Genomic DNA, 27,122 nt, shown 5'->3' with positions numbered 1-27,122 from the left:
ATACTAGAAAGAAAATGAGAGAAAGTGATAATATAGTTGGGCTTTCAGTTAAGTGGCCACCCTAGTTAAATAATACTCCGGTTTTAGAAACACTGCACAATCAACCAACTTTCCTTAATCTAGAAAAGAATGAAGAGACTGATCCTTTCAAGGACTTGGCTGAGGGAAGAAGAAGAAGGCTTTATGAAACAGAATGCCTAAAAAAAAAATATCTATCTATCTATCTATCTATCTACTTTTATGCTTTAGGAGTGAGAAAGAAATCTTAAAGTTTGAAAAAAAAAAAAAAGTCATGGTAGAAGCTGTCTTTTTCTCATGCTGCACACCCACCAAAAAGATACAGGAATAAAAAATTAAACCCCAAAAAATAAATACTGTAGTTAAATTTAACACAACCTAAGTAGAAGTGTTTTGCGTTTATGAGTGGTTCAGCAGTTTGTCTGTACCTGTTTGGGAGTTAGAAGGAATGCACAGCAAAGAAGAGAGCCAGATTTTTTTCTTTTTCCTATAGCATAAATACTAGCTGATTTTAGAAATATAAATAAATATAATGAAGCATATAATAATCTAATCTATTTATATATTATTATATATATAATGAAATTACTGAATTGTTTCTGTTCTGACAAACATATTTTATACTTTGAATCACAGGAAAAGTTGAAAGAGATACCTTATAAAAGGCTGACCACTTGCTAATACTTCAGATGAATCGTGACCACAGCTTTAATAATTATTACTTCTTAAATAACGCTAGTTGGAGAATTTTAAAGCTCTGATAACTGGCGATTAAATGATACACTTCCTATATGGAAACAGAACTTGGTTTTAATACTAAACAAGTACTTGGCAGCAGCTATACATTTACAGGCACTGAGCTTACATTCATTTCATTTTTAATATTACTGCCATACAGTGATTGATTTATTCAGTATTAGGATTCAAAGAAACAGAAAAACTTGTTTTTTTTTTAATTTTTCATTTCCAACCTCAAAATTTAAATTAGATGTCTAGCCTGAAACCTGCTGTCTGAAAAATCTTGAAGTTCATAGTGCAAAGGAACAAGCTGCTCAATACTCTCAACATGAATAAATACTTCCTCTGCTTAATCAGTTTTAAATTAGAAAACATGTTTAGACAGGAACACTCCTTTTGTAATGTATCTAATATATTACTGTGGTTTATAAGATAATTTGAAAAATTTGCTTTTGTTTATAATTGAATTTTTGTTTCCATACAGATAGAGCTAGACACAAATTGTGAATGAATTACTCTAATGTTATAAGAACTATGGAAAAAAAAAATCCAAACAAAAATGCATACGTAGATAAATATTGATATGATATGTTCTCCCAATAATTTATCAAACCTGAAAGCTATATTTAGCTGGAAAACAGGTTTTTAAAGGTTACCAACTTAAGGCAAATAAACTGCTCTCAAAATAATAGTAAGGGAAAACCAATTAAATTTTTTTTAAAATCACATCTGGATTAAAGTTGTTAAATGTTGAATAATATTTAAGTCAGGAGGTTAAAACAGAAAACAACACCCTGACAGCGTAAGTATTCTTTCTTTTAGTAGTGTGCAGGATTTCAAAATTAGCATAGTAGATACTTTATTTGCCAAAAAAATATTTGAACAAAAATTCAAGTGCAGTACAGAAGTGCTACTTCTAATTGCTTAGCTAGACAGAGTATGATTATTAAAAAAAAAAAAAAAACATAATAAAAAAGTAGCTAGTAGTTATACATCAGTTCTGTTAAACAAGACTCCCAAAAGTGGATTTCAGTGCCTCTTCAGCCAACATTCAGGTTTTTTCTTCAAACTCTGACTCTCCTCCCCACAAATCTGAAACTTAATGTAGAACTACAATGCCACTTCATCAGCACTCAAACCAAGAGCATCTGGATTAGTCTTGATCCAGCATCTACTGGAAGGTGTAACCCATCTGGATTCATCATTTACAGTTCCTGCAAAGTCAGATATGCTTGGTAATGACCAGAATGGGGTGACTGTTAAAATCTTGTTTTATTCCCTTGCCCAACATGTAGTAGTGCAAGTTGGGCTCTGTTTGGACTACGAGTGACAAAAGATATTGCAGAATTTAAAGGCAGATCCTTTACTTGTACATCTGCAGAAATTACACTGAATTTCATTTTTCCCCTACTGAAACTTGGGTAGTTTTTTTTCCTCATTTTTGAACAGGATCTAATTGATGTTTTACCATTTCCTGATCCCTTCCTTGTATTTGCTTGTGTTTATAGTGCAATTCCTCTTCCCCACAATCCTTTCTCCCCCCAGTTAACGAAACAAGAAATCAAAGTGCATAAGGGCATCTAGATATGGAATTAGAATAACATTACAGAAAATGTGTGAAATGTAACACAAATTCAAAGTAATTTGTAGTGTATGTTACCACTTAAAAGACATTCTGAAAACCAGTACTTTTTTCTGCTTAGGACTTTCCAATAGTCAATCTGCACAGGTGGAGAAACTTCTGGACTGGAACTGCGTAAAAGCAGCTTCCTACTCTTTATTTGTCCCATCCCTTTCTCTTCCTCCTCACCCAGTCTCTCCCATGTTGGACCTCGGTTTTCCCTTAACAGCTTTCACCAAGTCTGTCTTCTGCACATCTTCCCAGGCTAACTGTTCCCCGTACAGATAGCAGAATAATTAGGGCCACACGCCTAAATAAGAAGGCTAACATGACAACCAGGCAGCCGGTCACTTCCTGTATCCATCATCCATCCGTACCATGCTATGTTGTGTACTCATCTAACGAAGGTCCCATTCCTTCACAACTTGGAAAAGTCAGTCAGTTAGGCTCTGTCTCGTCGTATGATGAGGCCCTGTTGATTTTATTCACTGTTTTTAAGAAGTGCTCCTAGTGTGGCAGTTTGCCTATCCCACTGTCAAGTTTTAAATCTAAAGCTATTCTAATACTATTGATCTAAAACTTAGGCTTTTGTGGTTTTTTGCAGTTTAGGTGTGAGCTTACCTTGGATTTCACGGCTTTCTAAAGTGATGAGATTTCTGTATTTAACCATTTTCAAGGTATTATGTTAGGCTATATTCAGCAAATCAGGATGACCTTCTGCTAATCCTCTTACATTTTGTTACTCATTGCATCTCCATTACATAAAGCCAGAGATTAGAAAATTCAGTATGTGGATTTATTATAAATCATAACTAGAAATCCTCTAACAGTTCTGTGTACATAAAGCAGCAAGTCTGCTTTGTCAGGCGCATTCCACATAGAATTCTAAGCCACTTGCATTCATTCATTTTAATAGTTCTGTGATAACTCTTCAGTGGATAAGTTCTCTTGCTTGGAAGCTCAGAAATTATTCTGATCTTTACTAGAAAATCTGTGGATCTTTACAGGCATCTTTTTACTTTAGCTTCATCTTAACTTAGCATCACTACTCGTATCCTATTAACAGTAACTAATAAGAAAGTTTTTACTGAATGACTGTATTTTCTATTTCTATGTATTTAAAATTTTCAAATTAATAAGTTGTTCTTAATTAAGACAACTTCCTGCCAAGTAAAGCATTGAAGGTCAACAGACACTAATATTAAATGCCAGAACAAAATGGTGCATCTTGCAACATACCTGGCATGGATTTCTGCAGCAAGAACTCCAGCCTGCATTGTACACTGAACTCAGAATATTCCTGATTTTAAAAGGCATTCAGAAAATGGCACTGCTGTGAATTGTTTAATAAGGTTGTGTTTAAACTCCCATCTTTCTTAGTATTCTGTATCTTAAGTATATATTATCAAGTATACAGGCTTTGCAATAAAAAGCAATATACAATTCCTACTCTTCCCATAAGCTTTATGGGCTCCTGCAGTGACATCTTGAGATTGAGTAAGGTGATAAGGCAAAACCTGACATGTATTGGACAATAATAGCACTCTGCTTTTAGGATTGGGTGTTATGAATAAAATAGAGAACAATCCAGACGCTAAGCAGTAGATTCAAGGGATGAGGTTGGAATAGTAATTAAAAGTGAAAAGGATGTTATCATCCAGGGTTGTTAGCAGTTAAAGGATGTTATGTGGATTCTAGTGGATTCGTTCATAAGATTGAGGCCAGGAAGGCGTCTTTTGAGAAGATCAGTTATAGGCTGCTGATGTGTTAAGAACTTTGCACAAATCCTCAGATCTCTGTGACCAGCTAATGTATGAATCCTCCTGTTTGTCTCTGAGAGCTGCAAAACACCTCATATCTATTTCCAGTGAAGTACACCTAGTTGTACTGCCACAAGAAGATTCCCATTTAAGAATTTGGACAGGTTAGAAACTCATTTTGGAAATGCAACTGTTATGTCTACATCATGGTGCAGATACTACCACTAGGAGCAGAGCTGAAAGGAGTTAGGCACGTCATCACAACACTGGCAGAAATACGCTTAGACACTTCTGCACTGCTTTCCACAGCCCAGCACGTGGCCTCCAGCTCCAGGATTCACGCCTAATGCTTACTATGTTAAACTGTTTAAATTCATTTATTTTCTTGCTTGAAAGAAAGGGTAGCGATGTGACTTATATATTGTAGTGAAGCCACCTTATGTAAATGCAGAGTGTGACATCATAGCCATGACATGGACAGATTTTTGTTACTGTACAGAGCAACTTACAGCTTGTGCTGTGACTGCAGCACACACACACTGTCTCTACTAGCTGTAAACATACGCCCATGAAAACTGTGCTTCTAACATTTCATACATCCTTTTTTTTTTGTTTTTTAAAAAATAAAAAGTAATTTTTAGTAAAGTTGGTGTAAACCCAAAACTTCTAAAATAAGTACATCTTATGGCTTGAAGTAGTAACTTGCAAGGCCACTCATCGTGTCCTTGAGGGTTTGCCATTGCAAACATGGCCTTCCATTTGCCTATTTTTGATCACCAACCCCTAGAGTCACAGCTGGCTGCTCCACAGCAGAGAAGACTGAGGGTTAATTATAGCCTGGCAGCTGCTGCTTTTTTTTTTTTTTTAAACAGGAAAGTTGACACTGTACTTCTTGCTGGTTCTGCAGAGTCAAAACCAGGCTAAGTACATGTACGTGGTGCTAACGGTGATGTAGCTGCAGGGCTTCTCAATATAAATGCAGCTGATAGAACTCAATCCAGAGTTGATAAAAGAAGGCCTATATGCAAGGAAGCATGTGCTGCAGTCTGTCCCTAATGCTATTTGAGGTTTACTGATCCTTGTTACATCTGTAAATACAATAATTCAGTCTGCTGTCATCCAAAACACAAGTTCCTAGCTGGATGCAGCACTACCACCAAGCCTTGACTGTTGGTACAGCCTGCCAGACACTTTCATCAGATATGAAAAACCCACTCTGGCTCTAACAGCATCACAAACAATGTGCATTCTAGTATAGTTTGGGGGATCCACTGTTCTAGAAATAGCACGTCTTCTAGGTTAAGGCTAGCTGCCTACGTCTTACTCAGCTCATAGCAGTAAAGAATATACAGGCTTTTAATTTGATAGTGCTAAAACAAAACAAAATAAACTAAGATGCTTGAAGAGATCCTGAAAACCAAATGGTAGAAATCCTTTAACTTTTTGATTTGCCTGGAGCCTATTACAGAGCTACAATTTTTCATTGCTTTACAGCTCTGACCCAAGTCTGGTACAGCTAATGGAAATGGGGGGGGGGGGGAGGGCAGAATTTTCTCAGCTGTTTATGAAATGATAAGGTAGAAAGATATTTTTAATGTATGGTTATTTGGTACCTCAAGTTCTATCCAACTTCACTGCTCATATACAAAACCCTTACGCTGTATTACCCACTTATAAAGGCTGTCGCTTTATTTACCACGTTTCACAAACAACAACTATTGTGCCCAAGGCACGTGCATGCTTCATTCCAGCAGGTGCTGGCAGGAGACCTGTTACACATGCTACATACAACATACAGTGTCAGGAATTCGTAACAGTGAAAATTCAATACTGTCACCAGCTTTGTAACTCAAATAACTCACAGTCCCTCTATGTATGAAATTAATTGGGAAAAATTTAATCATATTTCTCCACTAGTGACAGATAATCTTTACTGTATAAATGATGCTGACATGATGCAGACACTTGCTTAAAAGGGGCAATTATTTCCATTGTTTGCTTTGGAGGCTCTCACTGTGATTGTTGTCTGCATCTTTGAAAGCCTGAGCTTTAAAGAACACCGTGAAAAAGTTAATTTGTCTCATCCCCAGGTAGTTTTCTGCCTGGCTCCCTGGATTTAATGTGTATTTAAATGTCACTTTCCTGCTGGTTCTACCAGCTGGTGAGAAAATGCTCTTTTCTTAATCTCCTATTATTTGAGAAGAACTAATGAAGAGTGAGCTTTTCTCAAGAGTTTGTCCTTCATCTGCTCCTTTCCTTCAAAATGGCAGTGGATATTTCTTTGAAACACAGCTAATGCCTTCCACTTCCACATGCAACTTTATGCTTTAAACAATTAAGCTTGACAAGTCATCCAAAGAAGTAATTTGAACTGCTTGAATTTCAGGATGGAATGAGAATAAACTTCATTCTCCCTGGAGTCCTCCCTGAGCACTGCTTAGAAATCATGCTGGCAAAACAGCTGTGTGGTTCTATCCAGAAGGCACAGTTTAGACAGTTTTTGTAGCAGCTTCGTTAATTGTATTAAAGGCCCATTTACAAAAATGTGTGGCTCCATCTTAGACAGAAAAGGAAAAAAAAGGTATCCTGGTATAAGTTCTGCGTAGTCACTAATCACAGCTGCATAAATACACTCTTGTTGGTTAAATTAATAAATACACCATTCTACATTCATTTTTCCCCTAGGAACAGGTTCAGTGAAGAACAGTTCTCTTCTTCCTCCTTGATTTCTCACAGTGCCTCTGACAGAGCCACCTACACCAAGATAATGCTTTGTTTTCCCACACTGCAAACTGTGTGGCCTTACTGACTGAAGAGCAGTACCTTGGGCAAAATATTCAGATAGTCTGACAAGTAAGGAGAAGCTAACAGCTATTTACAGGAATTGTTTCCATTATTTTTATTACTCTTATCCTTTAAACAAAGGTCTTACTTACTAGCACTACCAGGCCTACCATGTTCAGTAGAGATGCTGTCTAGAGGTATAAGCACTCTTCATTTGACTGCATTAAGTAAAGCAGGTTGAGAAAACTGACAGAGGAATGTGCTAAGCCAACACAAATTCTAAATGAAATTTATGCAGCATCAAGTTCACAATTATACAAGTAGGTAGACATCCAAAAATATTAACCATTACCTTTATGGCTCTGGCTACAAATTGAAAACTAATTAAATATACAAGATAAGTGATACTGTTTCTAATAGGCACTCTGACAATTTATAAATAGTTATTGTCAACGTATGTAGTAGTTGTGAATGAAACTGGGTATTTAAAGTTAGTGCTATTAAAAGAAAACTGAAAGTCACTTCCTGGTTGAGTGAACTGTAACTTCTTGGTTTAGTCCAGTCAGTAGTTATGTCTGTCTTCTTCTCTGACACAGACAGTTTTATCTCTGACCTGGAATACCAGCCATCAGGTTCAACAGAGAAATGGACTCAACATTCAGCACTCATGTCCAACTCCTATGTGGAAAATCTAGAGGGTGAGTCTGCTTACGGAAATGCTTCAATGTTTAAAATTGGAGCACAAAGGAGAGGGGAAGGTATTTTAATAGTCCTAACATATGTAAGTGAAAAGCACTATATAGTACTTAAGTATTGCTATAATTGGACACCTGTGTATTCTGAAATAGTTGGAAACTTCAGAAGTTGTGAACCAGGTGTACACTCACTAAGTAAAAGCCTCCAACTGAAGTATATATAGCTGCCACAGAACTTCCTGAGTGCTGTAGAATCTAGTACAATAACAGAAGAGGATATGAAAATCTTAACCCAAATACAGCCAAGGTTGTAGAGTGGCCAGATCAGTTAATTCTGAGAAACTTAGAATGTTTCTCCTTTTTTTTAAAAAAGATACAGCGATGTCAATCTAAATAGATGGAACACAGTGGCATGCACTACCAATCTAAGTGTCAGAAATTTGGGTTTCATAAAAGGAGTTCTAGTTTAATGCGTACTATGCAATTGGGAAAGTTCATCTGGATTTGCTTTAAGGTGCTTTCAGCTTCTTTGTCTCACATATAAACAAGGTAATTATGCACCGTGACTCTTCTAAATAGTAATGTTAGAAATTGACAAGTGGTATATTGGACGTGTTTGTATTTAGAGTCATTTTTCTTAAGTTTTTCACTTTACTACAAACATGCCTAAAATGCCGAAGAACTGCCCTGTCCCTTTACATATATATTCGATATATATAAATAGATGGACACACAGTCATGTACCCATATATATGTAACATGTTTTACTTTCCCCGTAGATTTTTAAAGGGGAATACCTGTAACCGTACATTCAGTGTAGGGTTGTTACCACTAAAGTAACCTAGATCTGTTATAGCCTTAATAAAGCTCTCACACGATTAGTGTGTAGACTTACCTTAGATTTGCTCACATAACTAATTTAAAATAAATCACAGCATTGGTCTTTTACCATCTGTCAAAAACTTACTTAGTCCTGCTTTACTTAAATCATCAGAATGTGATCAGTAAGGTAAGTAGCTACACTTCAGAATGGCAAAACTTGCAAAAGGACTCCCTACAGTGAATTGACATTTAAACATTTTGAAACAGCAAACTGATTAGTAAAATACCAGCTCTGGCTTAGATTATTTCTGTGTTCTAGACTACTCCCTGTGCAATTCTGGATCTAGTAGGTACAAAACGATTGTTGAAGAAAAATTCTTGAATGATGGACTCAATGGAGTAATAAAAAAAATAAAATAGCATGCATCAGTCTTGTCAAGTAAATGGTGAGACAGAGGTTGACAAAACCCAAACATAGAATTACAAGATGTATGCTTCTGAAAGGGCACAGAAACTTAAAACCAGACCCATAGAGGAACACGCTTATTCATGAATACTAGCATCTGAGAAACACAATTGGGAAACGTGACATTTTTTTAATTAAAGTAATAGGTATTTCATCTAAGAAAGCAAGTCAGTGGGATGCTAATCCTGTAATGTAAACTAATATTTACACAGGAAAGCCAGAAGAATGGTTCTGTATCTTAAAGAATGCTTAGTGTCAAATCAGACAAAAGAACTGTATCACTCACTAGGATGGATGCCAGGCTTAAATTAAGAGTATAGCTTCTGAATTACTCCACTGAACAGCACAGCAACCATAACTGTAGTGTGCTGCAGGAGATCAGACAATGTGCAAAGGCAGGAAACACACGAACGGAATACTTGAGTCATCCTTTATAGAATGGGTAAGTGTGATGAGTGCTTCATGGAGCACTAAGTCATGAGAGGAACCCACAAGGGGAAACATCTCTTTATTTGGTCCCGAGTAGCGTACAGGAACTAGTTAAAAAACATATATTTCTTCATTTTGTCACAGTCTCAGCATTGCAGGCTGCAACAAACTTCAGTAATCCTTTGAAAGGGGAACTACAGGAAAACAGTAAAACTTGAGAAAAAAATAGATGGTCAAAAGGGTAAAATAGTTGCAAGTGGTCTGCAAACTACTTGCAAAGGTTCAGATTAAGTATACAATTACCAGTTAGAGAGTCCAGAAGCTGTTTCCAAATACCAAAGAGAAAAGAACATGAAAATTATTAGGTTAAGCTTGAAACCTGACCAACAGATGATAAATCAGGAATTCAGTTTAAAGTCGATAACCATCAACGACCTTAGAAAATATTTTGTGTTGATGTTCACAACCAAGGAACTCGAGATTATTATGCCAAAGTCCTTTGAAAGAGGAACTTAATGCAGGATCAGTCTCAAGTTGAAGTATCAGAACAAGGGTTTTGCAACAAATAGATAAAACAGACAGTGAATTCACTGCAACCAGATGAAAAGCCATACAACAGTTCTGGAAGAGTAAGCACCAGTTGAACTATTAACCACAACGTATAACCTCTCACAACCCGATTTGGAGCCAGAGGACTGGAAGCTGATAAATGTCACACTACTACTGCTGAGCTATTCAGAATAGTGAAAAACAAGAACTGGCTGAAAATATCTACAGGAAAACCTCATGATTAAAGAAAATCAATGTTACTTAAAGGAGTGGAAATCATGGTAAGGGAAGGAGGAAAAAGAAAAAAACACTGCCCTATTTCCGTACACACAGTGATAAGCTCTCTGGACTATTCTTATTTAAAGCAGTCTTAAATTTAAAATGGACAATTCTATGAAAATTAAGTTGTTTTAAAGGGGTGAATAAATGCCAGGAATGAGCATGAAACCAGCAGAGAACAAATACAACTGCATAGATAGGGTATGTGCCCACATTTCAATTATGGTCCCCTTCTCTCCTCCCTGAGCCCACAAAAAAAATTAGGTGCTGTTTTGGTTAAGGTCAACCAGCAAGCTTAAAGATTTGGAACAGAAGTTCCATTGAATCAGCTAGCTTTCTCCAGCCAGGAGAGATGAATGGGAAATTCATTCCAGGAAAATGAATGTTGGGAAGATGTTAAAAATGAATGGGTAGCTTGGAAAAACTAACAAGAAAAAAAAAAAAAAACATCCTGAGAAAGCTGATTAAAAAAGTGATTAAAAAAGTGTTCAGCAAGTGAAATAACGGACTGATACAAATAAAAACCACTGATACGGCTACATGTAGTTAACCTTTGGAACTTACTGCCTCACAGTGTTGCGGATGCCAGAATTTTGCACAGACCCAAAAGACCCCCGTGAGAAAAATACAGATTGGACTGTTCAGCACAAAAGATAATGTCTTAGGAATTCCCTTGGCCAAGCACATTTTGAAGCCTGGTAGAAGCATCATGATGTTTTTTCCCTACTTTTCTCTCTGTCTCTGCTATTGCCCATTACATATCTAGTTTGTGATTTGAACTGGTTTCCTGATGGTTCTCCTTAGAGGTTTTCAGGCAGTATTTTGACCTATGAAAACCTAAAATGCTTGGCAACTACTTATTACAGAGACCTGTAGAAAGGACTGATAGTAGATTACCATGCTGATTATAGATTACCAGCTTCCTGCAAGGTAAAGGAGGTCACTTCATTATTATCAGAGTGGCCTTTAGGGTTCAGGAATTAATGACTTACGTTTTTCTGTGTTCCTGTACAAAATATATGTCTCTTAGCCTTCACAGAAACTGGGGGAATGAGGTATAGACCAAATTAGGAGGATACTAGTTCTGGATTGACATTTCATTTAAAAAGAGAACACCTTCACTTCTGAATTTAGAACTTCAAACACCTATCTCCGAGTTTACGCTACATCTAATTGTGCTTTTATTCCACTATGAAATATGTAGTAAGATGGTAGAAGTATACAAGATGACTCACAAATTATGGCTAAGTCTCACACTGAAAAGGTGATGTTGCAGAATTGATGAAAGAAATAAAACAGGAGGAAAAAACAGACCATACAAATACACAAAAGCATCAGTTCCTTTTTAGAACTTGCTACTGCAAGCTGTTTTTTGTTGTTGTCATTATTTATTTATTAAAAAAACACAACCTATTTTTAGAAATCACCAGCTCTTATGATGTTGTGATGTTTCATAACACAAGAACCCCGTTCTGTTCAAAACAGCTAATGCAGATAACTCTTTATAGGTGAGAATTTCTCACAGGAAGTTGCTCCATACGGGACACAGGACACATCTCCATTGGAACAGCTGACAAGATTACAACTCATAGCTGTGTGTGTCACTCACTGCACAAATGGCTGAGCTGTTCAACCCAATTCTAATTTATTTTAAAACTCTGGATTGCAAATTGCAACAGTTTAAGGAATCTTCATGAACAGTCTGGCTGTTCATGCTGCTAGCAGCTGGAGCAATAGCTTTATCAGCTGTCCCAGCGTAAGTCTTTAGGGAGCAAGAGGCGAAGTCCTCTGACTAAAAGTCAAGGGGGAGGCAAGCAGGGAGCAGGGGAGGAGCCTCTAAAGAGTTGTGGTCCGGTTTTTATATCAAGCTCAGTGGCTCAGCTGTCGTTCATGTGTGTAGTCAGCAGGGACTTAAAGAAGCAAACAGAACACTGTGAAATCAAAACAGCGGGAACAAACCAGGAAAACAGAATGTGTGGTTGCTCTTATTTTACAAGCTTGATAGCAAACCCCAAAGTCAGAGCTGGTTATCTTCTACTCTGTTCCACTGGTACGGGTGTTAGTATGCTGCTTTTTTTTTTTTGAAAGGTTATAGGGGCTGAGCCTCCAGATGACTTTCAAACTTTGTGGTTGGAGCACAGGGAGACGGAAGCAGGGAACCTTTGCAATACAACATTACAATCTTACCAGTATTTACAGGTCCAATCTAATCTGTCTGTAGCAGAAGGTTTTTTCTCACCATGCTAAATTCGGTTCTGCACCACCTATTTTTAAGCATGGGTATAAATTTGCCAGCCAGTTTAAACTATGTATAGACATTGAGAAAGAAAAGGATAAAATTATTGCAAATAAAGTAACAGCTGAAATTCTGAAATATGGGATAACTGCCAAAGAAGTGAATGAAATAGACCCTGGAGAGTTTTTAAAATAATTTCCATTTAACAGCTTGATTTAAAATACCTGTTTTGCATTTTGATCCTCGCCATATTTGACAATCAAGCTTTCAGAATGCAGTTATTGCTTTTGTAGTGGAAGGACTTGCCATGTTTCTACACAGATTGTAGTGTGTGCCACTGCTCTCATTTTTGATCTGATCTAGTCATTATTAAAAGATAAGCAACCTAAACTGTTAGCACATTAAGCATCAGATAACACTTTTGATGTTACCCATGCAATTGGCATTGATCAACAAGTTTAGGTCATCAGTACATACTGAGTACTAAACATGGGTTAGATCTCTAATTATTTGTATGTAAAATCTCTCTGATTCTTTTGGAAGTAGGGGTCTGGGGTGTGGGATTAGTATTCAAATCACCTGGCATGAACATACCAAACAGGCAAGAGTTTTAGTATGGAAATTCAAAAAAAAAAAAAAAAAAAAAAAAAAGTAAGTTGAAAGAGTCAAGTCACCTCAAAAAGGGAGCAGAACTATAAGCTACACTACAGGAATGAACCTGGCAGACTGTAGAACCTTAACAGCATACCCAAGATCAGGATTGCTCAATCCTGAGCAGGCTTCACAACCTTCCCCAATAAACTTATGTTGAAGGAAGAAAGGAAGTTTTATAAAAAAATACGTGCATGTATTTAAAAAGAATATATCTTGTTTTCCCAGTTTCTGTTTGCTGATTGAATAGCTTTTACAGTTAAGTAAAAGGTATATGAAATCTTTCTAGCCATATTTCAAGAACAGTATGACCCCTACAGCCCGTAGTTGAAAATAGAAAAGGTGGGATAAAGCATTTTGCCACAACTATAGAAAAGAAGTTTTCTCTCTGTTATAGAGCACTGTCAGTGTACCCCAAGCTCTGGCCAGTCTCAGGCTGTTGAACTAGACTTCCTCTCCCAATTTGTCATGTAAGAACTAGCCAACATTATAGAAAATCTGTGCTTATGTTCCTGAATTAAGTCTTCAGTTTTAATCACAGAGCAGTAAATGTTCTGTGGTAATATTGACCCTGTATGGAGGAAGATCATGTATTCAAATTCTAACTTGTGGATTTCTAATTTAGTCTTTAATATTAATTTTCTCAATCACAATTGAATACAAAGGGGAAAAGCACCATGTGATTTTTACGTTCAGTCTCATATATTTCTCTGCAGTCTCTTACTCATCTTAACAATTACACAATTTATATTTTAAACTTTCTTAATTTCTACCATCGCACTGTCAGAAAGACAAGTTAATTATGATAATGCTGGTAAACGTAGGCTGTCCTTCATAGAAAGCCAAATGCTTCCCAGTTTCGATATATCCAGGCATCTCATTAACTGCTGCCTTAAAGCTGGGTGGTACATCTCTTCCTGAGCTACTCCAAAGGGCTTTGAGGCTGCCTGAGATTCAACATGACTTCTTTGCAGTGGTAGGGTTTTCCTACACTGGATCAGGGCTCCCCAGGCCTCCCTTAGAGGCACATTATCACAGGACTTGTGGAACAGCCTTGTCCCCATGTCTCCAAGCTAGCAGCCAGGCTGCCGTGCTGTGGGTTAGCACACTTTGATCTTGGCTGCTGACTTCTGCAGTCTGCACTTTCTTTGAAACATTTCTACCATCATCTGTACATAACATAAAGCAACCTATAGATGTCTGGAGTGTGCTTCCCCTGGCCATTTGTTGCCTGCAGATAAATCTCTGTTGGTCACAGGCTAAAAATGTTGCCAAAAAAAGGTTCTGTAACACCAAAATACCAAGTGTGAAAGAGATACCACACTGAGATTAAAAACAAAACAAATACTACAAACTAACCTGTAACTTCAATACTCTACCTAATGAATTATGCAGAACCTTGGCAAATAAAACACCACATGACCAGCTATTGTTTTCATGATACAATGGGATTTAAGGAAAGCATAATGCCACGTGGGGACGTGCTATTCACTTAGTAAACACCACTGCATGTGGGAACTACAAAATGTTGAACAGTATAGACCAGTTTGATGTGCTGCTGCCTACTACAGATAGATATATCTAAAATCTATCAAAACGTAAAGAAAGTAAGAGTCTAACACTTTCAAAGCAAAAACTGGATTTAGCTATGTTGCTTTTTATTGTACCACTCAAAGTTTTAATGGTACTGAATAGCTGCAGTACTGGATTTGCACAAAGCAATCTGTTCAGCAGCATGCAGCAGATAATTGTTAGGGGTCCCACAGAGCAAGCCAGTCAGTATCCTGACAGAAACTGAGGGAGCACAGTACTTAAGCAAAAATCTGAATTTTGTTTAGAAGAAAAAAAAAGTATATTGTTTTTTAACAACTGTTTACTTATGCATTATTTTGATTAAACAAAAAAATGTTTGGAAAAGCATCCTACCTGCAGTCACACAATTTTCAGTGGCATAGTGCCAGTTTAAGTTCTTTGAACTAAATTTTTTTTAAGCTTAGCAAATTGCAGTCTTGCAATGCTCAAGGGAATTTGTTAGTACATAGGTCATCTGGACTATTTTAACCTTTGGGCTACCATAGTGTGTATTTTTAAACAAACTGTCCTTGCACTCATGCAAGAGAATACCATTGTCATTGATCGACTGTTAGATAACAAACACCTCCTCCGTGATTACATACGGGTACATGACATAAGGTGTTCTTCAAGCTTTCCCACATAAAGCACGCAGACAGAGCCTGTCTACAAGAGCCAGATTTCGTACACATTCCACATACAGCAGAGCATTCACAGTATCTTAAGCTTTTTAATAAAAGCAATTTACTAGCAGAAGAACAGTCTTAGTTACACGAGGAGTGGTCCTTATTCAACAAAAGGATCCCATTCTGTGCATGCTTATAGAACATCCAAACAAATTCACAACAGGGGCTTTTCTTTCACTACTGTCATTTGGCATATTCAAAGTTTTGATGAATAAGAGATATTCCACACGTACTGTGACACACACACACACACACAGAATTGATCTGCATATTAGTCGATCTTAATTCTTGACTGTAGAAAAGCTGACTGATGACTGAGGAAGATTTTGTTACTGAAGTGTTAGAAACATAAGAATAAAGAATAAGACTGAGTAAGATTAAGAAGACTGGCCAATTAAATAGGTATGTAGTATTTAAAAACAAAACAAAACACATTCTGTTAACCCAAATCCAAGTTCTGAGGAAGTTCTGTAAGTAGCTAGAGAAAGCCTGGAATTATTTTTTGCCTGTAACACTTCTGATCTCAGACTTCTGTGGGGAAATTTGTACTGAACTGACCTATGCTGTGGCTGATGGTGATCTTGTTTTGATGAATATGCATTTGCTTATTTTCTTCAGGAGTTTTAGAGATTTTCAGACGTTCATGGTAAGTACAGGGTGTAATAAGAGAAGCTAAGGCTTTTGCTTCTTGTTTAACTCTTACTAAAGTTTCCTCATTCATCCTCTGCTACTGAACTGCACCAAGGCTTAGCACTGCAATATTTCGATTTAAAAGAGATGGATTGATGAGTTCAGCATTTTGGAAAGTATAAAAACAGCCACTTCTCTTTTCTTTTTTTTGTAGTAAATGAGATCATAGGAAGAGATATGTCACAAATCTCAGTGTCACATGGAACAACAGTGGCCACCCAGTCTCCACGTACATGCCCTGGATCTCTGGAGACGAGAATATCTGACGGAATCCAGTAACAGATAAGCTTACAACTCAGCATCCATGAAAACTTCACGGTCTCTCTGAATACTTCTTCATCCTCTTCCTCTTTAGACTTACTGTGCTTCCAACTCTGTGGCCTTTATGAACTGGAACAGTGGATCCTTGCAAAGCCCTGTTAGTGGGTTACGTTTTTGATGTAGAGACAGAGCATTTATAGTTCCTCAGTTGCTGTAAAGAGACTTCTTAAAATGGACATGTGGAATCTACACCAGATACTTAAACTGTTTTAAAGTTACAAACAAGCTTTGCTTTTTGCATTTAAATAGAATACTTTTATATTGTAAGTGCTTCAAATGTGTGGAGATGTTAGTTTGCTCTTATAATATTCACAGTACTGAATGTGGAAAAAGATTTAATACACATCTTCAGTGTGCTGCTTTCCCTTAGAGATAGTATAGTTTGTAACTGATGATTTGTTAACACCTTTTGGTCATTTTGGAAAGCCTTTAAGCTTATATTGTTTAATTTTATTATTATTATTTTTTAATATGATCTTCCAGTGGCAGATCATACCTGTCATCTGAAGCCAATGCCATGGAAGCCATTGTGTATACAAATACTGTAGTGTTTTCTTTCTTAGATTCATAGGAAGCAAAGCCAAATATAGATCTGCACTTGTTTATAAACTGAAAATGTTACTTGATAGGCTGCAAAAAGACCATTCCATCATGAAAGTGTTGGGATAGAAATGACATTCCAAAAATTTAACTTTTATAACTTTGTGGATAATCTTCCTGTTCTTTATTAGCACAGGCTCCTTCTTGAAATAGCTTTTTCTTAGAAAGTTACATTTGTAATCAAATTTGAGAAGTAGGGTTTTAGATTAAAAAACAGCAACATCAAAGCCATGTTAGATACAGGAGAAATTTTAGTATTTGCTGAGGATCCAGGTGTTCCTATTAACCCTGCAGAATATGGTTTTGAAGTCACCAATTCAGTGGCATTCAAGTTTTCCATGCAATAAATCATTTGATCACATCTGTATCTTTTATGTGCTGTATGCCTGACCATGCCACTTTGAAGTCCAAAAGGAGATGACAATTACAGTTCCTTAAATGTAAACTGTTTATAAACTTCAAACTGCTAAAAAGCAATTTCCTGTGAATTAGCGATTAAGTAGTATAATTTGCCCACATTTAATTGTAAATGTGTAAAGCAGAAGCTACCAAAGAAATGCAGAAGATTCATGGCAGCAGTAAACTGCTGTGCTCAAAGGATGCATTTCCCTTGCCCACATAACCTGATACATCTGAAGCAATCTGTTTACATGGTTATTAAAAGTCTCAGGCCTCTATGATTAGAAACCTAGGAGAGGATCTGAAACTGCCTGCTTAGGTCACAAGTGTTTCCCTCCCCCACAAGAAATGGTAGTTTACATAGCTTTCTGATACGGAAAATACAGGGTACAACAATCACAGCCAAATAAGATGAGAAGCATCTGAGGTTCAGCATATTTAAGATGTTAGTTTTAGTTCCTTATTTGGGTAAGCCATGAAAAGAGAATACACTCAAAAATTCTGAAATACTGAAAATGTAGTTGCACTGAAGCGTTCAGACAATTGTGGACATGTTAACAGCTAAACACACATGGAGGATGTGCCTGTATCCTGTAGGAAAATATTCTAGGCTCTTAAAGTTACAGTAAAATGTAAGTCTTCAAGTGGACTTCATTACTGAATTATAATACCTCTAAGAGTAAATTCGGATTCCTGATGTTGCGTTTTGGCAGACAATCACAGGGGAAGACTTTACATATAGCCTTTTGCAGACAAACTGGTACTCCTAAATTTAAGTCAGCACCCCAGTTCTAGCATTACAGTAGTTACACAACTGCATCTTTGTAATAGCTGAATCATGTACTTTTTCAAAGTCCATACATTAAGCAGGTGAAATTAAACTCTTTATCAATTGCTTCCTTTTAAGAGTGCAGCCTAAAGCTACTATCTCAACACTCCGTAGTTATTTCAAACAATGCAAGGACACTGTGTATGTGCTGGGAATCTAAGCATCCTTTTTGTGAATGTATTGTTCAATGGTGCAAATCTTTAGATTTGAAGTAAAAGATTGGCAGGGCTGTAATCTGAAAAGTGTGATATTACAACTGTCCCTCAGCGATGGTGCTTTACTCTGTCCTCTACTCATTTACTTTAAAAATCCTAGAAAAGGGTTGACATGCTCAGAAATGCATCTAGTCATGTTTTCAACATTGAAAAAAAAAAACAAAAAAACAACACTGTAAGCTATGTAATTGTCTTCAGATAGCGTGCTGGTGGCAAGGCATGTTCCAGTTTTCATCCATTTATTGGGTCTTTTGCATTAAGCATCATTTGTAGGAAAATTCTAACTTAAAAGCTTTTCATACTGTATGGGATTTATGCTCCTTTATCCTACTGGTACAGACTCTCCTTGCAAGTTCTCCAAGTAAGTAGCTGGAATTCATACTGTACCTAAAATATAGGAGCCCAAACAATCCAGAGTTGCTATGCACTAAATTTTCTGATGCCTTTAAATACCTTGATGCCTGTAGACATAGAGATGCTTTCCTATTTAAAAATGAAATTAAAAAAAAATATATATAGCTTTGGATACTAAAGCAGTTTTGTATTTGCCTTGTAAAAGCTTCAATACAAGGGTCTTAATTTTATTTTAGCTTGTGTGATAACGTAGGTAAAGACTGTTAATCTTGTATAATTTTAGTGATACAAAAAGCACACAATCTCTATTGGACTATGCAAAATTAATTAAACAGCAGAACCCGGCAACTGTTGATATTTTGTTGGCATCCACTTTCTGGCCCTTAAGTCCTTTCTTCTTCCTGAGACCTCTTCCAAAACTTGTACTGATTTAGATTGTCCTGAAGGAAAGCCTTAATGATGAGGTAGCTTTTCTATAAGGAAGGTCAGAAAAGATCAACGTTGAAAACTAAAGCTTATGGGACAATAAATTAATCCGGGAGGGAGGGAGGGAGTTTTATTTCTGAAATTAACATAAACTAGCAATCTCAATTTGTGTAGAGAAACTTTCATGTTGTCAGTGGAACTGCCATCCTTTTTAACCAAAGAATGAAAAGAACATGACTGTTTTGTTCTGATACAAAGCTTTGAAACTCTATTTTTGATACTCAGAATGGATGTCATTCCTTGAGGTTCGGAAATCATTCAAATTGAAGTTTTATATTTAAAAATATGGGACAATAAAGATTAAGTTCTAGATGTTTACAGAGCCTTGTATTGTAATTTCATGTACATTTTGTATTTTAAACATTTTTGTAAGTTATGATTGCAGTGCTACTTGCAGAAATAAAAGGGAAGAACTTGCATTTAGGCTCTTAAATCATAGTGTTGAAATAAATAAAAAGAACGCAAACGCGTTGTCATTTATTTAAAATGCATCTCTGACTGCAGGGTGGGAAGAAAATCCCTAGCTGTGATGCAGCCGTGACAGCTGCACTCCATCATGACATATAACATGAGGGACATTTAATATTCCTCCTTAGAAGAGTGGTGGGTTTGAACCAACATGGTAAGCGTGTGGGGCTCAGCTTAGCCCCAGGAACAGTGAGCCCGTACATAGTGGGTGGGCAATGGGCAGCTATGACAGTTTCATTTTGCACAATAACTGGTGATTTCCTGCTTGCAAAGCTGATTGTTTCAGTTAGGCTATTACAGGATTATTTTCAGAAATTATTCCAGAAAGTATTCAGGAACAGCATTATAAACAGTAATCTCCATCCCTGAAGGAATATTAGCACAGGTGAGTTAAGCTGTTTCAAAAACAGATTTAAAATTCCTACAGTCTGAATTATTTTTTTTAACCCAAGGTCGGCTAATCAAGCGGTACAGAGGGAAACACCCTTGGCAACAGCAGAATCAGGCCCTAAAAATTACATCCCATCTCAGCGGAACTAGTGCTACTGAAAAGATTTGTCTCCATTTCAGTTTGGCCACAGGGTCTTTTATTCATCTGTGGAATCCCACTTGCATACCTAGGTGTACTGAGGCATGCAAGCGTTCCAGTTCCAATGGTGAAGCAAAGGTCTGGCCTTTGCCTAGCAATGCACACCTGCCCCAGAGTGAAACAGAGCGGAGATCACCGTGATCTCCTGCTCACATTGCAGTGAGAACATAGACCAGTTTAGGATTAGCCTCTTATTTACAGCGCTTGTCCTGAGAGATTACCTTCACCGATGGTTTTTAATCTATAAATATAACAGAAAGGGGTGGCTATAGTGCCAGGATCTGAACATAAAGTCATTATACCTGAGTTTTACTAAATATATACATGTTTTTTCAAAGTTGCTCCACACGTTTTTTTAGTATGATTACCCAGGATATAATTAGCGTATACCAACAACACTAGTAATAATCCATGGATTGATTGCATATGCTTTACTGCCAATTCAAGCCTTTCAGATGCAAGTAAGCTGAAGGCTGATTCACGAAGATTGATAGGGTCTGAAAGCTGATAGGCTTTGTGTTCCAGCCAAGGCATTTAAAGCTGAGCGTGGCTGACCCCAAGCACCCGTGCTGACACCCCCATCTGTCATGGTACACAGCAGAGGTAGTTGGACCTTACTCTATCTAGGCCTCATGAAAACATCACTTCTAACTCGTAAAACACTGCTTTGTGATTTCAGGGAAGCAAAGAAGAAAATACCCTATTAAAGTCAGTGCCTTTAGAAGAGATAAGTGCTGGCAAAAGTCTCAGTTCTCTTCATTTCCTTTCAGTACTCCACAGCAATAGTTCTGCTATCTGCCTGTTTCTCAGATTCTGGCCCTGCCCGTGCCATCTCTCCCAGCCCAATTCAAATACAAGTGTACTCTGAATCCAACACTTACCCCACTGTAATTAGTTAGGTGAGGGATGAGATCATTTCCACATATTCTCCCTTGCCCTTTCCCCCCTCCCCTTTGGCTTTTATTAATTGACAAAAATAATCAGGAAGTAGCCACTGCTGTAGTGATTAAAGTATTAAGATAATTGAAAAGCCCCCTAGGAGTGCATTTAATTCAATGTGGGGAAAAAAAAAAGGATTTAAATTCATACATAGATTTGCATGCAGACTTCACTGGTAATTAACATTAACACTGAACCTCATTCTGCCTGTTAAGAAGAGCGAGTTTTATCAGCCCTTTACACAAAAAGCATCATTTGCTGGGAGCATCTAAGAAAAAAAATACTTCATAATAACTTCTTGCTACCAGTAACATCTGCTACACATAAAGGGGTGTGTGTATGTTTTTGTAATCAACCAGCCTGTAACATACAATCATAAATGACACAGGAGCAAGAAAAATAGGATAGCTGCTTTGTGAAGAGTTGTATGTATCATTAATTGGCTAACGGGCAGGGCCCAAAGGGTTATGGTAAATGGGGCTGCGTCAGGCTGGCGGGCGGTCACCAGTGGGGTCCCACAAGGCTCCATTTTAGGGCCGGTACTTTTCAATATTTTTATAAACGATCTGGATGTAGGAATAGAAGGTATTTTGAGCACGTTTGCTGATGACACCAAACTTGGAGGAGTTGTGGACTCTGTTGAGGGTGGAAAGGCCTTGCAGAGGGATCTGAATAGGTTGGAGAGCTGGGCGATCACCAACCGCATGAAGTTCAATAAGAGCAAGTGCCGGGTCCTGCACCTGGGACGGGGAAACCCTGGCTGCACGTACAGACTGGGCGATGAGACGCTGGAGAGCAGCCTAGAAGAGAGGGATCTGGGGGTCGTGGTAGACAGCAAGTTGAATATGAGCCAGCAGTGTGCCCTGGCAGCCAGGAGGGCCAACCGTGTCCTGGGGTGCATCAAGCACGGCATCGCTAGTAGGTCGAGGGAGGTGATTGTCCCGCTCTACTCTGCGCTGGTGCGGCCTCACCTCGAGTACTGTGTGCAGTTCTGGGCACCACAGTATAAAAAGGACGTGAAACTGTTGGAGAGTGTCCAGAGGAGGGCTACAAAGATGGTGAAAGGCCTGGAGGGGAAGACGTACGAGGAACGGCTGAGGGCACTGGGCCTGTTCAGCCTGGAGAAGAGGAGGCTGAGGGGAGACCTCATCGCAGTCTACAACTTCCTTGTAAGGGGGTGTCGAGAGGCAGGAGACCTTTTCTCCATTAACACCAGTGACAGGACCCGCGGGAACGGGGTTAAGCTGAGGCAGGGCAAGTTTAGGCTTGACATCAGGAGGGGGTTCTTCACAGAGAGGGTGGTTGCACACTGGAACAGGCTCCCCAGGGAAGTGGTCACTGCACCGAGCCTGACTGAATTTAAGAAGAGATTGGACTGTGCACTTAGTCACGTGGTCTGAACTTTTGGGTAGACCTGTGCGGTGTCAAGAGTTGGACTTGATGATCCTTAAGGGTCCCTTCCAACTCAGGATATTCTATGATTCTATGATTAATTATTATAAAAAGATGGATGTAGAAAAGTCAAGCTTTACACAGTCACCGTACAGCTAGGGCAGAGTTCTCTCTGATGTTTCCACAGATTTAGGGGTGAGGGAAAGTTGTTGTTCTGTGTATTTCGTATTTATTTTTTAAAATTTGTTTACAATCTTGAAATACAATTTGGAAACTCAAAACAACAGTGCTTATCTCTTCCCTACTGCCATTGTTATGTCATCTGCTGGTAACAGCTGGAAAAGCGTTTGTGGTCTCTGCTTACTCCCATTGCAAAGACTTCCCCTACAAAGAAGGGCTCTGATACTTCACTTGATATTTTCATTCATTAAAAAAAAAAAAAAAAAAAAAAAAAAGACGTTGGTGCAATTGATGCATACTCATCCAGAATTTTTTCTCTCAGAAAGAAATGCATATGTTGTTACAAGAAAACTTAAATAGCTCACACCAGAAGCAGAAGTCCCTTCCAGCTGTCTGTGCCTGTTAGGAAGCCATGCTAAATGCTATGCATGTGCATATCCTGTCTTTTCAGCTCTCACTGAAGCATCTCCTGAAGATGCAATGCAACTGAAGCAAGAACACACACAGAAACAAAACAACCAGACCAAGCAAAATCCCATTGAAGTAGACCTTTTTTTTTTTTTTTGGCTGACTTAGGTTTATTTAGTCCTGACCCTTTAATACATTGCAGAAAGCATTAAACCTTCCATAAACAAACACTTTGAACATCTCTCGGAAACCCAACTGCATATATATGGCAATCATAAAACACAAATATTGAATGACCAAACTCTGGGTGGACAAATAAGCAAAGAGCATAAAAAAAAAAATCTTAGAGTTGCCATTTGTTTTTCCACAAGGCCGTGTTTTGGTGCAAGACCATCAATTACCCAGTCCAATCTTTTAAAAAGTTGTTTCAGTAGCAGCTGGAAAAACACATATAGGTCTTTCTCAGATCTGTTATTTGAAGCCCAAGGCTTCAGCCTTTGCAGATTTATTTCAAAAGCCATTCTTGCCATTGTCTTACAGAAAGATTCGTTGTGACAGAGCAGATCAAAAAGGCAAGTATATTGGTGATAACCATTTCTGCATGCAGCAGCTGCATTATCCAGGTAAAAGGGAATCAATGACAAGATACAAAGTACATCTTTTTGATTTCTTCCAGACCCAACAGCATGAAGCATGCCTGAAGATTGGACAAACTGATCTGATTCTCTAGGTAATAGGGTGGGGGGCATGGGCTAAAGGGCCTCAAAAAGGTACAGGCAAGACAGTCTGAAAAATCAAGAGCGATTCTGGTCAGAGTGGTCCTTGCCCCTTGCATGAAGATGTTCAATGCCAATAGATAACTTTCTGGCTGTACTTCATAATAGAAGTAATTGACAATGTGTATTTGTACCCTAGATGCCATTTGCTGTGGGATGGTGGGTGTCTGTCCCCCCCCCACCCCCAATGATCAGACTGGAGTTTTGTTCCATTATCAATGCAGTTCCATCCTCCCACCCATTCAAACTCCTTCCTAACCTAACAGAAGAAAAAAGCTACTGCCAGCTTGTGCTTTTTGATCAACGTGTCAACATTTTCAAAGAAAAGTGATAGACTACAGTCTTCTGCATCTAAAGGGGACTCGGACATTCAAGAAAATATTGTTTGGGCACACAGCACTGGACAATCAGTGGTATCACCTGAAATAAGCAGGAGGGAATGGGAGCGATATACTTTTAGAAGTTCTTGCGTCAGTGGAATGAGAAGTGAGCAAGTGGTGACTTGGAAAGTTCCTCCACATTCTGACTCTTGTGCAAGCAGCAAGAGTGAAGCTACCATGGCACTGGCATCAACATCACCATCTGCTTTGAGGGTTTAATCTGGTATTGAGCATTCTTCAGGACAAGACATGAAGGGTGAAGGTACCCTTCCTAAATTTAATATAGCTTCATACAAAACACGATTGATTCTGTCTACCAAGCTGGCAGCCACACTGCAAGAAACATACAACATTACAGCTGTTATTCCAGTTTTCTTACATGTATCAAAAGTTTTTCCTCGCTGCAATAAAGGGATCTGTTTGTAAATATTTCATGAGCTCCTCGGTGGTTTTGTCAGCCAAGTTTCTCTCACAATGTGTTGGAAAAAGACAAGACAAACTTCTAGAAGTATGTCACTTTTCAAGTAGGAAATTCTGTGAGTATGATGTAAGAAGAGATTTTTCCAGTCTTTTGACATTTGAACAAGTGCCTTCAAAGCTGCTGCACAGACTGCTCCAGAGCCCTAGTTTTCTATGATTTCATGAATTACGTTTTCATATTAAGGTCTGACATTTTAAAAATCATAATTAAGGTGCAACTATTTACAAATCTGAAACAATTTCAGCTCATGTCATTTTTGCAGATTGGCATTCATTCAACATGTACTCAGCGTACTTTATGTGAGCATCTGAGTGCTCAGGTTGCTTACCCTGTGGCATTCACAGGGCTGTGGTCACAGTAGCTGGATGAGGAGTGCAAGTCATCAACCCAATAGGACAAATAAGGCAATTCTGAAACTGAATTAAGTGCTACTATGGGATTATTTTTTCTAAGGATATGAGGGGAAAAAGAAGTTATGCCAAGAAAGTCATCATTGTCATCTGACCTCACCAGTGACAGGAGTTATAATGGAAAAGTTGCACAAACAATGAAGGAAACAAGCAATCCAACACTGGCCAAGTACTGGGCTGAATGACATCGTGGTTTGCAGGCAGAGGAAGAGACATACATTTTGTGGCTGTCAGCAGAGTTTCACTGAGTCTAAAATGCTGATTGACTGAGACGAAACCCTGTGGAACTAATCCAGCTGCTGAAATGACACTGGGGATCAATGAGGTTTCCTTTGCTAGAAAGGAGAACACATACACCACCCCCAGCCCCAAAAAAGAAAAAAAAAAAAAAAGAGAGGGAGGGGTGGGAGTTTGTTTACTGAATGGGTCTGTTTCCAATTGCAGACTTCTACTGCTACAGAAGGTTAATCTCAACCCCTGCTTTATAGCAGAGGACAGAAAAACCTCTCACAAAGGTCTCAGAAATTCTTTTTAGATAGCACGTACGCTGTATGAAAGAGCCCCTAGATAAGGAAGAGTTAAACATACCACTGGCCAAGCAGGGCAAGTTCTAATGTTTGTTGTTCTTTTTCTGTGCCATTTTTGCCCTTCCTCCTGGATCCCAGTGCAGGGACCATGCCTTCCTTGCTACATGTCACTTGCACATGCATTACGCTATGCTCAAGATTTTTTCCAGCAATCTGTGAACCCTTAGCAGTTCCAACAACATTCAGGCTGGATGGATAAAATGGAATCCTATGAATTGTAACAAAAAATCCATTTGGTTGTAAGGACCCAGTCTAAATACAGTACAATAGTGGGTGACATTAAATATTTAAACAGTGACTAAGTCTTTCATAAACAAAGTAGTGAAAATGAAAAAGGCCATTACACTTCTATCTTTCCACTCTGTAAGGTAGTTTTTAAGCAGCATTGTGTTTCTTGTGGGGTAAGAAAAAAGTTTATGAACAATTAGCCAACTACTTCTTTTCTTACAAGGAATTTTCAGCAGCCCTTTTGCCTGGCAAATGAGGTGTGAGTCCTCATGAAGCACATGCCCAAGTTATACTTCATGAGCTTTCTGAAGACACAGACATTGGGCACAAAGCAAAAAATTTACAGCACACACTAATTTTAGCTTCCTGTTTGCACCCAAGAGGTATATCTAGGATCACATGCAATGTGAATGATTTCCCTCCTGTGTATTTTGAGTCACTTTATTTGCAATATGACCCCCCACAAGATGACCATAAGCAAGAAGCAATAGAAGATGAAATCACGTGTAGAGAGGTCACCAGGGGAAACAGCCTTGGCCTGCCTGCACTGAATCAAGCAGAACTGATCAGGAGCTTCGCAACTTCTTTAGTGCCTTCTGCCGGTAAAGCCATTGCTGCTGCTACTTCTGATAAACCTTAACTAAGGACCAGACTGCCTTGCACCTTTTCCTGAAAAACCCCACAGTGGTAGGAAATAACCTCTCCCAGAAGATGAACTGACAGATCTCCAGCTGAAAGCAAGCAAAGTCTGAATTTCTGGTGCCACTGCTAACACAGCAGTCACTCACATACACTTAGTTACAGGGCTGAGCAGGACAGAAAAAACAGTTTAGTGGAGATTTGCTTTTAAAAAGAGAAACATTAGGAAGCTACAAATAGGAAAAGGTTGGCAATGTGCTACCGCTGAGTGGTAGCGAGTGTCTGGTCTCTCAAGAGGCAGTAATAAGCTGTATGACTGCAGCATGCTGTTTTCTCTGCAGACAGACACAGAATACTGCCTCAGTGAAAGTGCTCTGCAGCAAGCAGCATTATCCATCAAAGAGAGGAGAGAATTAGATAAAAAAACTAGCAGTCTAGTAAAAGA

General features: G+C 38.3%; 1 protein-coding gene across 2 annotated transcripts in view; it reads left to right on the top strand.

Annotated features, from left to right (window-relative positions):
* Positions 1–19,619, top strand: part of NFATC3 (nuclear factor of activated T cells 3) — a 66,226-nt gene extending 46,607 nt beyond the window's left edge. The window contains exons 10-11 of one of the 2 annotated variants that reach the window (XM_027467152.3): positions 7,518–7,619; positions 16,151–19,619. In XM_027467152.3, coding sequence (XP_027322953.1) covers positions 7,518–7,619; positions 16,151–16,275 — 227 coding nt within the window. In that variant the 3' untranslated portion in view covers positions 16,276–19,619. The remainder of the gene's footprint in view (positions 1–7,517; positions 7,620–16,150) is intronic. The other variant, XM_027467153.3, reaches the window with a different exon arrangement.
* The last annotated feature ends 7,503 nt before the right edge of the window (positions 19,620–27,122 follow it).

Source organism: Anas platyrhynchos, chromosome 12 (assembly GCF_047663525.1).
Source record: "Anas platyrhynchos isolate ZD024472 breed Pekin duck chromosome 12, IASCAAS_PekinDuck_T2T, whole genome shotgun sequence".
NCBI lineage: Eukaryota > Metazoa > Chordata > Aves > Anseriformes > Anatidae > Anas > Anas platyrhynchos.
This window is presented reverse-complemented; position numbering and strand designations above follow the sequence as displayed.